This window comes from Marmota flaviventris, chromosome 3 (assembly GCF_047511675.1).
Source record: "Marmota flaviventris isolate mMarFla1 chromosome 3, mMarFla1.hap1, whole genome shotgun sequence".
Taxonomy (NCBI): Eukaryota; Metazoa; Chordata; class Mammalia; order Rodentia; family Sciuridae; genus Marmota; species Marmota flaviventris.
The window spans coordinates 89,448,157-89,466,132 of record NC_092500.1 but is presented as its reverse complement, the minus strand read 5'-3'; the positions used below and the strand labels follow the sequence as shown (position 1 = coordinate 89,466,132).

Sequence of the window (17,976 nt, the reverse complement as noted above, 5' to 3'; positions counted from 1 at the left end):
GACCAGACCTTCCATCTGTCAAATGAGAGGCTGGCCTAAATTACTTTAAATTTCTTTCCAGTTCCAACCTTCCACAGTCTCAGCCCCATAGTATTCATAGTGGCCTGATTTTTTACTTTCAAAGACTAATTTTAATAGTTTCAGATACTAACAGCCTCAGCTAATAGTTAATACTTTATGGAAGAAAATAGGATTGAATATTCCTGTAGGGCTTTCCAGGGGTCCTGAATACCCTTTCACTCTTTGGAGTGATTTTTAGATGATCAAATCCATAGCAGTTTGAGGGCCATGGAATTGAGGCCAAATGACTGATTCCTTCTCCAAAATAAAATACAGTTTTTCTATAATGATTGACTTCCTACAATTCTTATTTCTTAGCCTACCATGTGCAAGGAATTCTTGACTAGAGATGAAGGAGCGAATAAAACAAATGGATCTTACCCTCATTGAATATACATTCCAGTGTGTTATTTGTTCATATAAGTCCCTCAAATATCTTTGTTTAAAAAAAAAAAAAAACAAGGGTAGGGATGGGCAAAGACATAAATAAATTCAAAATGGAAGAGGAAAAGGTGAATTATAAAGACCCAATGGGTGTAACATAGGGAGCAGATATAAGTGGTTACCATTGCTATAGTGTCCTTTGAGAAGAATAGAGGGCTACAAATAGTGCAAAAGAGAAAGAGTTAAAGTGTTAGACCACCTGGCATGAGGAAAATTGAGGGAGGGGGAATTCTGATAGAGATTAAGGGAGAATATGAGAGAATAGAATAGAACAAAAGGAAGGGAAAGAAAAGAGAGAAACCAATCAATATGCAAAATAACCATACAAAAGAGCCAGCACCTTGAGGGTAAATATTGTTTTATTCGTACTTATAGCCATCTTCCATCTTCTGAAAGCTAAAATTTAAGAGGTTTCAAATAAAATTTTAGGACTAAATGATCAGATAATTTATTGATATAACATGTGTAATCAGTAAGCAAGAATGATATCAGACATGGAAGAGATCCATACTGTGGAGAATATACAGGAGGAAGGACAGGTGACCTTAAAATGCATTGTTGGTAAGACATCAACAAGTAGATGGGTAACTCCTACAAACGCTGAAAGTGTGCTGGATGCTAACTGTTTGGCTGTTTTTTTCTGACATCTTATCATTAGCACTGTTCATTCTTTTGATATTCAGAAACTCATGAAAGAAACAAACCCCCACCCACACACACCTTAAGTGCAATGAAATTGGGTCATAAATGGTTCTAGAAGTTTACTTTCCTCCCTTGTAGTCATGTTCCTGCACTTTTGCATATAAACACATTAGAGGATCCCAGAGGCAGGAAACTGGAGCTAAAAAGTGGGCATTGTGTGAATTTGTAAGCTTTCAAGATAACTTTCAAGAGGAAGCTGGGTAGTAGTCAACTCATTTAAGTATCAGACACTGGCATTTCTGATGACAACTGTGTTTCCAAAAGGCAACTTTGTTAGCACTATCATGCATGTCTCTCAAGAACATTGACTTTTGAAAATATTAGGGTGCTGCCTGCTAAGAGGTAATGACTTATGCTGTTGCATTTCTTTTCAGAACCAAACCTGTCTCTTATCATGAACGAGCTCTCTTTTCAGATTGCAACTCAAGATGCAAATGTTCAGAGACAAAATGGGAACCTATGTGTGGTGAAAATGGAATCACATATGCATCAGCTTGTCTTGCTGGTTGTCAAGCCTCCAACAGGACTGGAAAGAGTGTTGTAAGAACCTCCTCCCCCACAATATATGCCCAAAAGCCTGTTATTCTGTAGAACTACCCTACCTTCAGGGACCCAGCAGCAGATCACACTAATAGGAGCTCTGGCTCTTACCCTTCCCTTTCTCTTTCGTGTGAAAATAGGAAATTCATCACCATTCCTAGTAGATCTAAAGTAAACAGAGAGTAGTCTATTTCTCTCATTTTGCTTAGAAGGAGTATTAGTCATGAATAATGAAGTACCCATCTTACGATTATATCAAGTTTCCTTACCCAAAGACCAATAGTCCTTGGAGATTTTAGGGGCATGACAAATAGAAGCCTGTAGTAGGCAGTCTATGTCAAGAGGTGCTGGCCCTGGGGTCCAGGAGATGATTATTTTAGAAGGCTGATAGTTGCGGAAAGTTCTGAGATAAGGAAATCTGTGTGGTAATGAAAAGGATAGGTGGGATAGAATGGAGGGTTTCTACATTATAGAAGAGAGATATGAACTGGAAATCTCAGTAAGAAGCTGTCTCTGTTAGTACAGACTGCTATAACAAATACACCATAGACTGGGTGGCTGAAACAACAAACATTTCTCATAGTTCTAGAGCCTAGGAAGTTCAAAATGAAGGTGCCAGCAGATCAGGTGCCTTAAGAGGGTTAGCTTCCTGGTTATCTTCTCCTTCTTCCCTCAGCTGGCAGAGAGGGAGGGCAAGATGTCTCTTATGAGGGCTATGACCTCATGACCCAATTCCCTCCCAAAGGCCTTCCATCTAAATACCATCACATTGGGCATTAATATTTCAGTATGAGAATTTAGGACAAGCATTTGGTTCATAATGAAAACCAATTGTGAAGGATATTATGCTCTTTAATCTTAAGTGACCCTTGTAAACACGTTTACATTCCTGCCAAAACATGGGATCTTCCTTACACTCATTGTGTCAGACCACTTGTGACTAATGAAATCTGCAGTGTTAAAGGGTTGAGGGTGGACCACATGTATAAGCTTATCAGCTGAATAGAAATGCTTAGATAAATGCACATGCAGATAAAGTTTGTTGTTTTTTTATCCAGATTATTTTTCTGTTGTTTTGGCATTTTATTCAAATCAGAAAGGATTGGCCTCTTGCAACAGTGAATAAGACTTTGACCTGTCTGAAATTTGAATTTTCACCATCATCTTCTCTTCTATTTCCTTTCCATTTGTTCCTTCCAGCTACTACTCTTTTGCCCAGAACTGCATAAAAGTTTTTCTTAACTTGAGTACCCATTACACACCACAGCATAAGATAGGTGCTTTTAAAAACAAAATTACATTTAAATCTTTGGTCTTCAAGTAATTGGGTATTTTATATATTTTCTTCGTGTGAGAATTGAGACACTGAGATACAAGGAACTAGTATTACACATCTAATGAGTGTTAGGAGTCACAATTCAAACATTTTATCTCCCCCCACACCTTTTTTGGTACTGGGGATTGAACTCAGGGACATTTGCCCACTGAGCCACATCTCAGCCTTATTTTATATTTTATTTAGAGACAGGGTCTCACTGAGTTGCTTAATGCCTCTCCATTGCTGAGGCTGGGTTTGAACTCACCATCCTCCTGCCTCAGCCTCACCTTGAGCCTCTGGGATTATAGGCGTGTGCCACCACACCCAGTTTCTCAAACATTTTCAACTTAACAACAACAAAAACTGTATTGCTACTCTTCCTAGAAAAGGAAATGTCAGCTTTATTTTAATTCTTTATCAAAAAATCACAAACTCTTCTGTGATAAAAATGACAACTAATTATAAATATATATGATATATATTTAAGAACATATACATACAATGAAATGAAATTTTACAAATGATTTTTACAGAAATAAACTATTGAAGGATTTAAAAAGTTGTCTCTCTTCAGTCAAACTTCAGTTGAAATTTTATGATTTTTTTCCTAACAACCAACATAAATTCCCCCAATATGCACATTTATTTAACAATTTTTATCAAATATCTAAAACAAAGGGCCAACTGGGTGTCTATTGATAACAAAGCAGTGTCTGTCTGTATCAAGATTGTATTCTAATGGGGAAATAATGTTTAACAATAGAAAAACAAGTAGGTGATATCCGGATAGGCATCGTGAAAAAAATAAGTTAGGCTGAGAAGATGGAGTGATGGGGGGTGCTATTTTGAATAAGTGGTTGTAGAAATGCTCACTAGTTAAGTATCTGAACAGAAACCTGAAATGAGGGTACCATCCATGTAGTTTTTTGGAGAGGAACTATATTGATAGAGGAAATAGCAAGGCCATGAGGCAATAAGGAACTTTCCATGTTGGGGAGGGGGGTATCAGGGGCAAGGGCCATATGTGTGGTCAAAACAGGAGAGCAGGGAGGGCATTGATCAACATGATGGAGAATGTGTAAACAACTATAAAGATTTGGGATTTCATGTAAATGTATAATGGCAACCACTGAAAGGTTGAAGATGTTGATGCAACCCAAGTGCCACTTTTTAAAAGATTTACTTTGGTTAGTATGTGGAAAACAGACTATAGCTGAATAAGAGTAGAAACAGGTTGACCACAAAGAGACCACTGCAATAATCAGAGCAAGAAATAATGTGACTTAGACCTGGAAGTGGTAGTAAAGGAGGTCAGGTGCGGTTGGATCTAGTAAAATTTTCTTGATTGTTCTGCAAGATTTGTACTTTTTAGACCAACCATCTGCTCTTTGATATTGAAATATCATATCTCTAGGGATTTCCCCTTGTGCAATATACTTTAACACATAAAAAAGACTATTTTTTCCATTTTTATATAATGAATTTATACTACACCATAGAATCTTTTTAAATAAATATCATTGATTTTATTTCATTATTTCCTCAATAATTGGACTTTCCTGTATTGTATTGCAGATATTTTATAACTGTACCTGTGTGGGAATGGCAACCTTTAAATCAGGAAATTCTTCAGGCGTGGTGGGCAGATGTCAAAAAGATAATGGATGTCCCAGAATGTTTCTGTATTTCCTTGTAATTTCTGTCATCACCTCCTATACTTTATCCCTAGGTGGCATACCTGGATATATATTACTTCTGAGGTGAGTACTGATTCTCTCCTCACCAATTTGATGTAAGACATAAATTCTTTTTCTGTGGAAAATCATGATACCTCATAACCTTTTCAGGGAATTTGCCCCACACCCTTGTTCCACTTTTATGTGGCTTCCACTTTAGGTTTTTATACAAAATGTAGATGAACAGAATTTTTTAGTAAAAAATGTTTGGAAACTGTTGGTCTAGAGCAGTGTTAGTGCCTTTGTCACTGTAGTTATTCAGTAAATACTGTAGGTTGTTTCTAATGTTGGTGATAGTATTAACTAGCACAGATAAATTGTGTTTTAGATGAAATACACTTTTACCAAGTTATGGGAGATATAATTTATAAGATAATTCAAAAGTTCACCTAATACCACAATGTTTGTGTTTATTATTTTGATCTATAGGTTATGATTTTTCTACATATTCTTGCATTTTATTGGAATTATTATGGGTGATTTCATGGCTTTGAATCCATTGAGATTCCCAATGGATGCATATTGTGTCAATGCCTAAACATTTTTGCATATAAAACCCTTATTTTTATAATGATGCATTCCTTTGCATGTTTTAAATTGATATGTAAAAGGACATATACAATAAGTTGAAAAGTCCAAATTTACTGCAAATCAATCTTTTGTGACATGACTTGAGTGGTTTTCAAATTAATTCTCATATCCAAGGATGAATACTAAGTTTTTCTAGGCTGAAACTTTTCAAAAGTATTATGTGCAGTTTTTAATTTCTCAGTTTTTATTATGGAAATCAATTAAGAAAGAAAAATAGGAAATAGAACTTACCATCTACAAATTTGCAGTTCTCAATGGTTTAAGAGATATCTGTGTTGAAAATTGGGAGCATGAGTTTGAGAAATGGACAAGCTTTGCCCTTCCGTTTTCATACCTGTGTGGCTACTTCTTTAACACCTAATACTGTGCCAGGTCGTTAGCTGGGCCAAGTGAAAATCAGATTGCTTCCTGTAGAAAGGAGTCACTTGAATGAACCATGGTGAATGCCCATGTTAGAAGGACTGTCTTGGACTGAAGGAGAACAATCATGATGTGTGCCTCTTTTAAAGCAGAAACTAAATGGTGTGATTTATTGGAAGTATTTAGCGACATAGTGGTTATACATCATTATGATTACTACTATTAAAATCCACAGGTCAAATAAAGTCATAACGTCATATTAATGATGTTACTGTTGTTTTATGTATTCTTGTACTTTTCTGATGAGTTCAGATCCCCATTATTTAGCAAAAATGTTTGGCATGAAGTAGTGACTTATCAAATTTGATCAATTTGGCCCTGTGCTCTTAGATCAAAAGTAACAAAACCTAGTGACAGCTTATTGATCTTTTATTATTGCTTCAAATTTTTGCAATTTCTTAGGGAAAATTTCTTTTTTCTGAGCTTTGCTGTGTTGCTAATTAAGCTTATGATTTTACTTTATCCAATGCCATTAGAATATGTCATCTAGGGGTAATTTACCTTCTAGAAATAGTAACTCTAAACTCACTGAAGCAGTGCATATGACGGAACACAGCTTTTACACATTTCATCCTCTCCATGTGGGCACCTAGTGGGTTCTCTACAAATGCTGCTTGAACTTAAACATCATTTTGCGTATGTTAAGGTCATTAACATTTCTACTTGTTTTCATGGGTCTTATTTATTCATTTGTAAGAGTGCTTTTGTTGATTTCAGGTGCATCAAGCCACAACTTAAGTCTTTTGCCCTGGGTATTTACACCTTAGCAATAAGAGTTCTTGGTAAGTATAATCTATGATCTAATTTAGGGTGCTCATCATAAGTATATTTTGAAGACTTTTCTGAATATTTTTAGAGAATTACCATGCATAGCTAAATAATACAAGTGGCTGAGGCTATATTCTTTTTCTTTTCTTCCTTTCTTTGTTTATTCTTTCCTTCATTTCTTTGACCCCTTTCTTCTTGTGTCCCAGAAATATTTACTGGGTACTGTGCTATCCTAGAGATAAAATAGAGATTTTGTGAAAGGAATCACAGTTTTTGTTTAACACTCTTCCAACACTTTTCTGTCGTCATAAAATCCATGGACCTTATGAGAGAGCCCTCAGAGAGAAAGCCAAATATTACTCAAAAAAGGCTGAAGACTAAAAATATTTTTTTTCAATTATTAAAATGGAAAGAATCCTTTTGAACTGCTCTCAATGCTCATCCCTAGGATATGACATTAGTTAGCAAGATCATTTAAAGAAAACAAGGGGATTTAAGTAGACAATTCTTTAAAATATAATTGAATGTTTTTCTGACTATGCAAATTTTTAATATGCATTGGTTAAAACCCAAATAAAACAGTGAATGAAATTGATAAGATTTCTGTCCTTAAAGAGTTCACAGTCTAAAGAAGAAAATAAAATAATTGTAAACATTCCTCTGAAATTTGACAAAAGAGAACTATATAGGAAGAAAAACCTGAAGCTTTTTAAAAATTGAAATTTGGTTTACATAGATCTTGATATCAAATGGTTGGGTATGAAGATACCATATAATCCTAGTGAAACTGGGAAAGAAACAAACATGAAGGTAGTGCCCTCATGGCTCACTGCAGTTCTACAATATAAAAACAGAGATTCTCTAGAAGAGATTAGATGTTGAGCCTGATGTATATCCCTGGCTGGAACTGACCTCAGTATCTATTTGTCTTTAGGATTATAGATGTAACCTACAAAGTAAAAACAATTCTAACTAAAGGAAATGATTTATAAAAATGATGTGATAATAATAATATTTGAAAATGCCAAAAAGTAAACAGAGTCAAGAAACAAATGATAATCTGTGAAAGTTTTGTAATTTATATAACAAATATATAATATCTCCATTATAAAGAGATTTAAATTTTAAGAAAAAGACCACCAAACAACCAAATAGAAAAATGGCTAAGTCTGGCGTGGTAGTACGTGCCTGTAATTCCAGCAGCTCAGGAGGCTGAGGCAGGAAGATCACAAATTAAAAGCCAGATGCAGCAAATTAGTAAGGCCTAAACAACTCAGTGAAACTGAGGGATGGGGATGTGACTCAGTGGTTAAGCACCTCTGGGTTCAATCCTTGATACCAAAGGTGAGGGGGGATAGAAGTCCCACCTAACTTCATTTCTTCCATAAAAATTTCAGTGTGTACTTCTAATTATAAACACAATGGTTTCTTTTGGTCTAATGATTATCATAGCTTAAAAATAACTTTTTTTTGTATCAGTGAATATACACTTAATGTTCAGCTATTTAAAATTATATATTTCCTTATACATGCTATTTGAATCAACAAAGTTCACACATTGAACTTAGCTGATATAACTCTTAAATCTCTTTTAATTTATAGGTTTTACTTCCCTCTATCATTTTTTCCAATTATTTATTGTGAAAAACTCTTCTAAAGAAGATTTTAAAAAATTATAATGAATGCCTGTATAGCCTTCATTTGGATTCATCATATGTGTCAAAAAGACACTAACCTTTCTTTCTTTCATCATATATATATTTTGCTGAATCATTTGTAAATATGTAGTGGACATTCTGACACATCACTGCTGAAGACCTCAGTCTGTATTCTCCTATGAGAGCAAACATGGTCTTATATACCCCCGGTACCATTTTGGCAAGTAAGAAACCCAACATTGATATGATACTTTGCCTATGATATATTTCACATTCAAATTTCTTTTGCTGTAACAATAATAACATCTATAATACTTTCCCGCTTTTGATTGAGAGTTTATCAAGGGCCACACATTGTATTTAGTTACCTTTTTGTCTCTAAAAATCCTTCATTTTTTAAAAAGAGGCAAAGCCAGTTGTTTTGTAGAATATTCCATCATTTGGAATTATCAGTTTGCTTTTTTCCCCCCATAGCTTTATTTAGGTAAAATTGAAAAACAATAAAATGCACATATTTAAAGTATGCAGTTTGATCAATTTGACATGTATGCAACCAACATGATCAATATTAAAAAGAATTTCCATTGCTTTTTTAAAAAAATGAAATCATGCAGACTGTGATTCCTGCATGATTTATCACATTAGAAATCAATCACCTTAAGATACATAGAGCCTCACCCCCACATGTCAACTATTTCAAAATAAAATGGCACACTTATAAATATCTCACAGGTCAAGAAAGAAAGCACAAGAAAAATAAATAAGTGCTTTGAACTAAGTGACATTAAAGGCTTAAAATATCAAGATCTCTTGGATGAAACAGTACTCATATGAACATTTATAACTTAAAGTACTTGTATCAGAAAGAAGCTAGAATAACAAATTATTTTCAAATTATGTAGTAAAAAGGAAAAAATAAGGGAGAAGAAATATATGAAATAGAGAAGAAATAATACAGCTAACATTTGATAAAAATTGAATAAGTCTAATCAAGGAAAAAGCAAGAACACAAAAATTAATATCCATGGAAAGAGAGCTATTAAAATAACCCTATAAACATTAAAAGGAAATATTAAGGTAATAGTACAATTCTATGCCAACATATCTGATAGCTTACATAACATGGTCTATATTACAGATGGGTCTGTGTGCTGCTGAGAAGAAAGTGAATTCAGTCATTGATGGATGAAATATTCTATATATGTCTGTTAAGTCTAAAGTATCAATTGCATTTTTTATTTCTATAGCTTCTTTATTTAGTTTTTGTTTGGAGGATCTATCCAATGGTGACAGAAGCATGTTAAAGTCACCTAGTATTATTGTATTGTGGTCTATTTGATTCTTGAAATTGAGAAGGTTTTGTTTGATATATGTAGAATACTCCATTGTTTGGGGCATAATTATTTACGATTGTTATGTCTTGTTGAAGTATAATTACTTTAAGCAGTATGAAATGTACTTCTTTGTCTCTTCTGCTTAACTTTGGCTTAAAGTCCACTTTATCGGATATGAGGATAGAAACCCCTTCTTGTTTTCACAATCCACATGAGTGATATGTTTTTTTCCCATCCTTTCACCTTCAGTCTGTGGATGTCTTTGCCTATGAGGTGAGTCTTTTGGACACAGTATATTGTTGGGTCCTATTTTTTTAATCCAGTCTGCCAGTTTGTGTCTGTTGATTGATGAGTTGGGCCATTAATATTCAAGGTTATTATTGAAATATTATTTATATTCCCAGTTATTTCGGTTTATTTCTAGTTTTTAATTTGAATTAGTTTCTCCTTTGACTATTTCTTTAGTGTAATTCCTCCCTTTGCTAGTTTTCACTTTTTTTTTTTCATTTCATCTTCATGGAATATTTTGTTGAGAATGTTCTATAGTGTAGGCTTTCCAGTTATGAATTCTTCTAACTTTTGTTTATCATGTAAGATTTTTATTTCATCTTCAAACCTGAAGCTTAATTTTGCTGGTATAGGATTCTTGGTTGGCATCCATTTTCTTTCAGAGCATGGTATATGTTATTCCAGGACCTCCTAGCTTTGAGGGTCTGGGTTAAGAAATCAGATGAGATCTGAATTGTTTTCCCCCTATACATAGGCTGATATTTTTCTCTCACAGTCTTTAAAATTCTCCTTATTCTGTATGTTAGGCATTTTCATTATAATGTGCCTTGGTGTGGGTCTGTTGTAATTTTGTTCATTTGGGGTCCTATAAGCCTCTTCTATTTGATTTTCCATTTCATTCTTTAGATTTGAGAATTTTTTCTGATATTATTTCATTGAAAATATTGTGCATTCCTTTGGTTTGTATCTCCATGCCTTCCTCTGTTCCAATAAATCTTAAATTTGGTCTTTACATGTTATCCCATAGTTCTTGGAAGTTCTGTTCATGGTTTCTTAACATCCTCTCTCTGTGGTCAAATCTATCTTCAGGATTATATATTTTATCTTCATTGCCTGAGGTTGTGTCTTCCAAGTGGATTAGTCTGTTGGTGATGCTTTCTACTGAATTTTTAAGTTGGCTTATTGTTTCCTTCATTTCAAGAATTTCTGCTTAGTCCCCCCCTGCCCGCCACCAGAATCTCTGCCTCTTTATTGAAGTGATCTTTCACTTCTTATATTTTGACATATCTTCTACTTCCAATGTGGTGTTGATGGATTCTGTTATTGGATTATTTTGGTTTGTTTGGGGCAATTTGTTCCCTTGATTTCATGTTATTTATGTGTCTACCCATCTAGTAGTATGGATCTGAGGCAATAGAGTTTCTACCCTCTGGACCTGTAGTTTCCCTGAATGTTTCTAGTACTTCACTGTTCAGGAGGAGAAAAATAATAACCATCACCAATGCAAACAATATACAGCATTGAACCAAATGGTTTCTACTATAATGCCTACAATGTTAATTATCACAATAAACAGAAATAATATGATCAGTTATTGCCTATAGTAAAAACAGCAAGTTTGCAAAAGAGTTTATAATTTCAAATGGTGGATGGGGAGAAAGAAGAAATGACATAGGGTAGGATGATTATGAGAGAGCAGGAGAGAAGTAGTAAAATAATTAAAGGAGGAGTAAAGGAGAGAACAATAGAGATTGGCTGTTAGCAGAAGTAAAGAGAGGATCAAGGGAAACAGTAGGGGAAATATATACATATATAAAATAAAAACTAAAAAAATCAAAAATAAAGTAAGAGAATACAAAACTAAAATACTCTAATCAAGCATCCTAGTTCACAAAAAATTAATCCATGAAAAATAACTGGCTTTAAAAATGTCAGAAATGAGGAAAAAAAACCAAATATGAATATTTATAAATATACACGTAGCATTAAGGTTACAATTAAACAGAGAAAAAAGAAAAAAAGATCTTGATGAAAGTTAAAGAATTCTTTCCATTGGAGTTCAAAATGTTCTGGAGATTTTAAATCAGTGCACCTCCAGGGCCCAGTAATTGCCAGTCCACCCTGAAGGACTCACCTGGGTTCCACTCATGTGGTGGAGGAGCCAATTCTTAGTTTCCAGTCACCTGCGGCCCCGTGTTTCCTGATCTTGGGTTCCATCTCCAAACTCAATCTCTCCAGCCCCTGCTCTTCCAAATTCCTGGCCAGGCATGGCTCTCCCAGGTGGTCCTGTAAGCGTTCAGATTGGAGGAGGAAGAGTAGAGCCAGGTGGGTTTCCATGAAGAGTTGATTTTTCTCCTGGTCACTTAAGCACACTGTATGTCATTCAGTGTGTATTTACTGGGCCTGTATTTCAGGTCAAACTTGGGTTTGCCGGGAATCGTCCCCCTCAGCTGCCAGCCCCTTGGCAGAAGCTGCAAAATATTTCCTTCCTTTGTCCTCTGCACACTACCTGGAGAGATGGAGGCTTCTTTCCCTGTACATAGATATTGTGCAGTGCATCTTTCAGGTTTGCCAGGCAATGGCCTTGATCTCTAAACGCCCTGTACCTAGATATGCCTTGGGTCTCCCAAAACTGTGGGTTTCTTTAATTCCCTTATCCCTCCACTATGCTGATAGAGGGATTGCTCTGGCTGGTGCTTCCAGCCCAGCCATGGCAGTGGCTGTGCTGCTGGAGATTTCCTCCTTAGTTTATTATATCCGACCTCCTGTGTCCCCAATCTGCTTTGAGTGTCCAGTTTTACATTTCAGTAAAACTCCCCACCCCGGCTTTTTTTTTTGTTCACCCCCCTTGCTGAGTAGCTGCCTGTCTGCTTTCTGGGCTTCACTCTACAGAGTGGCCAGGAAGGTGACCTCCTTTATTCTGCCATCTTGAAAAACCCCCAAGATATATTCTTATTGATAAAAATATAGAAGTCATCCAGACTGATGGACAATTGAGTACAGAGGAATACTGGGAGACAGGTAGCAATATATTCAGTGACAGTTAAATAGCTTCAATAAAGAGAAGCTGTTTGGCATGAACCTCAAAGAAGCAATGTTGAAAGAGTTAGAGCTTGGAGGTAGTGACAACGTAGTAGCAGCGTGCCAAACCCCACTTCAGATATGGTCCTGTGAAATGTAGAAAATACATAAAGAACATTCCCCACCAAAGGGAGACAAAGAGTAAGTGGTATCTTGCGGGAAAAGAATGTTTTCATTTAAGAGAGAAAGTGGGAGAGTTTCCTTGGAAGGGAATTTGTCTCTGAATGAGAATTTCCTAAAGGGGATTCCCTAAAGGTCTGGGAGGGAGCTGCTTACAGTAGGGATTTGTGGGGAGGAGTGAGCACAGAGAGTATGGAAATGAAAGGATGATGATAGAAGATGACCAGAGGGGCATCATCTTGGATGGTGGCCAAATATGATGAATATCTATCTGTTTGTTTTTGATAAAAAGTAGATCAAATATATTTGGTGAGAACACTATGCAGGTGCTATTATATGCTGCTTGGTACATCCCAGTGGGAAGCACATGATTTCAATTTATATTAGCACTTGACATTTAGATTGTCCTCTTGATGAAAATAGTGTCCACCAATTTTGTCCATTGTAAATCTTTTGTAATTAATAAATTGTATGACATCTTGAGATTATGTGAATATTCTGTTACCCCAAAATCTTTCACCTAAAGTTTAAGCAACTTTTGATGATACTGAATTGAATCAACTATTACATGAGTATTTGTAAAGCATAGGTAGACATTCCAATCAAAAATATTTTTAAAATATTTCCTATATGTTATCAAGGAGCAAATTGATAATCTCTTTTGGAATTGTCATTAATGTGCTTATGTGACTTAAAAGTTTTAGGGAGAGTATATTATTCTGTATAAGTACACAAAGTAATTTATAACAGAAGAAAACATATAAAAGAGATTAAAAACTCCAATGCCAAAAAATATCCAGGCAGTTGATGGAAATAAGTAAAGACGGCAGCAGGAGAGCAGATTTGGATCTGGAGAATGAAGTACACATGGACATAACGGGTGGAGAGTCAGGGTGGAAACAGCTGCTATTCTACTCCAGCCAGCTGTTACCAAGGACTGCCAGATAATGCAGCTTTTAAGAGAATTTAGAAATCTACAATTTCACATGAAATCTCCTGACTCTTAAATATTAGCTACTTATTAAAAACACAAACTTATGCAGATTAAATAACAAATTCATGGACTACCAGTTCAAATCATGAAAAAACTAAATTGAGTGGTGAACACATTGTAATTATCTCCTAATACTTTTGTTAAGATTTGTATGTGAGAGATTGTCTTTTCTCTAGAAAAATGAGTTAAGTTCTCAATAAACTGATTGAGAATCTATTTGAATTTATAGCATGTGTAAGAAAGACATGTTTCCTGCTCCCATATAGCTTTCATTGTACCAGGAAAGGCAATTAAACAAGCCATTACAGGAGAATTAAAGGTTTTGAAAGGAATACAAGTGCTGTGTGATGTAGAACAAAATGATTTAATATCATTTAGGTCATCAGAATAGACTTTCCTGGGGGAAAATATTTAAAGTGAAATTCACAGGGTGAGTGCATTAAGAAGGGGAAGGGATAAAGTGGAAAGTGTTTCAGATAAAGAAAATTATAAAAGGCTAGCAAGTGGGAAGCAGTGAAAAAAAATTCAGTAAAATTAAAGTTTGAAATATAAGATAGTGAATATTGCCCAAATGAGGCTAGAAATATACATGAGACCCAGTGTCCAGTTGGCAATGCTTGTCTTAAGCAATTATCTGCCTAATTGAATGACCCAACATCTTTGTGGTTAATGGATTGCAGAAGGTTAAAAAAGAGCAGAATCATCAATCCTCTATTGTTTTACATAAGGGTATAAGTAATGTCAGAAAGAATAGAGACAACAGAATGTGTTGTATCTAGGAGGTGACATTGGCATGATTTAGTATGGATTAATGTCGTCGTGATGAACAGAGAAAGGAGATGGTGGAATCAAAGGTGACTTCCAAACTTGTAACTTGAGTTTTAGTTGCCAGGGTGGCTACTAAAAGAAGAGACAGTTCTTTGGAGAAAGAAGCTGTCCTGTATTGAGTTTGACATAATGGGAGACAGTCTTCTGGAGGTAAACAAATGGCAGCTATTGCATGAGTTTGGAGCTTATGAGAAAAGACAGAGCTAGAGAAAGAAGTTTGTAGATTTCAGCATATAACCGATAGCCTTTCATCTCCCACACATTAATTATTGTACTAAAAGTCAATGGTTTCAGATAACACTTATAATCAAACGTATGCATATGCTTTTAGGAGTCATTATTTGTCTTCCTCACAGCAGGAATCCCAGCTCCAGTATATTTTGGAGTTTTGATGGACACTTCATGCCTTAAGTGGGGATTTAAAAGATGTGGAAGCAGAGGATCCTGCAGATTATATGATTCAAATGCTTTCAGGTACCATATGTTCCAACTGGGATGTTGCTTCTACAACACCAGTGTGACTGCCACTAATAAGTCCTCATGTAGTTTCACTGCTTGCAAAGTGAAGAACAGTCTAACCAAAAAGTCTGTTTTATAAATAATTTTATTATTTGGTTCTATGCTAGGTATTTCATTTTCCCCATTCCTTACATAGATTTCCACTTTAAATGAATAATCATTTAAAAAATATGTTAAAGATTCCAGAATATAGTAGCATTTTGGAAGTTCATAGACACAAATGGGTAAGTAACTCCCTGAAACTCAGAAGCATTTAAATTTGGGTCACATTTTGGATTTAATTCTATTCTTTTTCATACTGAGCCAAACTGTACCATTTACGTCAGTTATAATCCCCTTGGGCAAGAGTTGAATTTGGCTCTGAATCTCTCCTGCTCTTATTGCCAAACTGATGTTCAATTATTTCAGTACTTGAAATGCATAAAAGTAAAAGGTTTCCGCTGTGTGGGTGAGTGTGTATGGGGTGGAGGGCTTGTTATTTTCACTATAGTATCATTCAGTTCAGTTCATCAAACATTTAGTCCTCTTGTTGCTTAAAGCAATGCTTCAATAGCTTAAAAGCAAGAGGATTTTCTAAAAGACTTACAAACTGAGCATTTCTTAGAGAAATAAACTTGGTGCTGAGCCATCTAAGTCGGATGTGAATTGGGCAGACCATCTCAAATAACCATGTTTGATTTAATAGGCTTTGATGTTATGTGTGAAATTTATTTTGGTCTTTGAAAGGGACCTGATCTGTGAGTATAATTTGGGCTTTGCTCATTTGCTAAGGCTGTATTCACTTTAGTGTGGAGACAATATAATCCAGAGACTGAACGTACGTTTAAAAGGTGACCGTAATGCAACATTTACCCTGCCTTTCCCTACCTTCGTATTTTCTGTCAGAGTATGGAACCTCAGACTTCTCATGGAAGAAATTGATTTAAACCTCTGGTTTATTCTTAAGTCATTCAGCTTTATTGAGGGATCCAATTCCCCTTAACATTGTTTCATGCACTTGTTTCATAGAAATGAATTTGGGAAAGATCTGAGGATGGGGTAACCACACAGTTTCTCATGCAAATTGGACACTGTTGAGAGTGAAAGGGGGCATTATTAAAATTACACTTGTGGCTGGGGCTATAGCTCAGTGACATTAAATATATCTGGTATGCTCAAGGCCCTGGCTTCAATCCCCAGCACCGCAGGGTAAAAAAAGAAAAAAGAAAAAAAATTGCAAAAATAATATTACCATTGAAACAATGCTAACATATACTGGGACTGCTCTGGGCAAACAAGGATGTGGTTATCTGGTCTAAGGGACTCATTTTCAGAGAGCATAGAGCTGATTACATAGTTTGTAGTAACTAAAAATGATAGTACTGCTGAGAAATTTCTTTATATTAGCACATTGCCTTTGATTGGCTGGCTACCAGTGTTCATAGAAAGGCATGTAATAGCCAACATTCTACTCTAAAGCTGCATTCTTAAAGAAAACCATCAAGATGATGTCATTACCTTCCTTGTACATTTTATTTCAAGTTAGGTAGTTGCAATAATTCTGACTGAAATTCTCTCCTCTTCCAGACACATATATCTGGGACTAACTATGATACTGGGCATAGTATCCATTTTCCTAAGTATTGCAGTACTGTTTGTTTTAAAGAAAAATTATGTTTCAAAACATAGAAGCTTCATAACCAAGAGAGAAAAAACAATGGTGTCTCCAAGATTTAGGAAGGAAAATTGTTCTCCAAGTGATCATTTGCTACAGCCCAACTACTGGCCCGGCAAGGAAACACGACTCTAGAAAAGTGACAACTCAAAGGTGTGTTCTCTAATGTGTGGAAATTCAGCAAACAAATAAAAGTTTAATCAAAAGGGGTTTAAATGTGTAATTTCTTTCTTCATGCAAAAAGAAAAAAAATTCTACTTTGCTTTTGACCCTAGGCACTAGATAATATTCCCATAATCAATATCATTAAGCAGAACAAAAGATGCAGATGACAAAACTAGCTTTCTATCTTTTAATTTGTATACAGACTCCTTGCATTATTTACAGATTCTGCTTTATCTTGCCTAATGCCCATTGATATGTTAGCTATATTCCTAAAGAACTATTGTCTCTACTGTATGATTGTTATCTGTAAAATAATTTCTAAACTTACTTACTTTTCAAAAGCCAGGTAATACTGTTAGAAAGTTAAGTCATAACTTAGGCTCCTTCAAGTGTTTTCTTAACAATGATGTTAGGATGGACTCCACATGGAGAAGGAGATTCATTTTTAAGCTCTTCTTTCCTTTGAAATACAACAATGGATACAGAAATGTGTTTGGCAAAGTGATCTTGAGAGATTGGAATTTTGGATCATTCATTCTTCTACTAATTATTTGCATGTGTTTTTTGTGTGACACTATAAGTAACTGTGTTTATACATTAATAAAAATTAATGTTAACGTGTATTAGTGTCCTATGAATTCAATGGGTTGAAAATATTAAGTAAATATTGTCCATGTTTTAATGTTTACGGGCAACTCTCTACTTATGTGTATGATGTGTTCCTAAAAAGCATTTGGAAATTGAATTTCTGAAAATCTATGATAATCTTAGATATTATAACAGAGAAACAGAGTAATGGATTGAGTGACAGTAGGCTGGCTGTGGCGCCTTTTGGTATCACCTGTCTCCCATCACAGAGCCTAGTCATTCTTGGGAGGAAGCTGCATAGCCTGTCAGGTAACCATTTCTCCACAACTGGAAAATACATCACACCCATTGCCTCTTTCCTGGCTTTTTGGTACTCCTCCGACGAGACTTAGTAGATTTATCAGAACACCATCTTTAATATTTAACTCTACTCTGTATAATTTTTCT

The 17,976-nt window shown here is 35.3% G+C and overlaps 1 protein-coding gene across 1 annotated transcript in view; it reads left to right on the top strand.

The window, feature by feature from the left end:
* The window catches only part of Slco1c1 (solute carrier organic anion transporter family member 1C1), a 46,865-nt gene extending 29,954 nt beyond the window's left edge, over positions 1-16,911 (top strand). The window contains exons 11-15 of the mRNA XM_027934233.3: positions 1,581-1,746; positions 4,640-4,824; positions 6,529-6,593; positions 14,960-15,077; positions 16,689-16,911. Coding sequence (XP_027790034.2) covers positions 1,581-1,746; positions 4,640-4,824; positions 6,529-6,593; positions 14,960-15,077; positions 16,689-16,911 — 757 coding nt within the window. The remainder of the gene's footprint in view (positions 1-1,580; positions 1,747-4,639; positions 4,825-6,528; positions 6,594-14,959; positions 15,078-16,688) is intronic.
* The last annotated feature ends 1,065 nt before the right edge of the window (positions 16,912-17,976 follow it).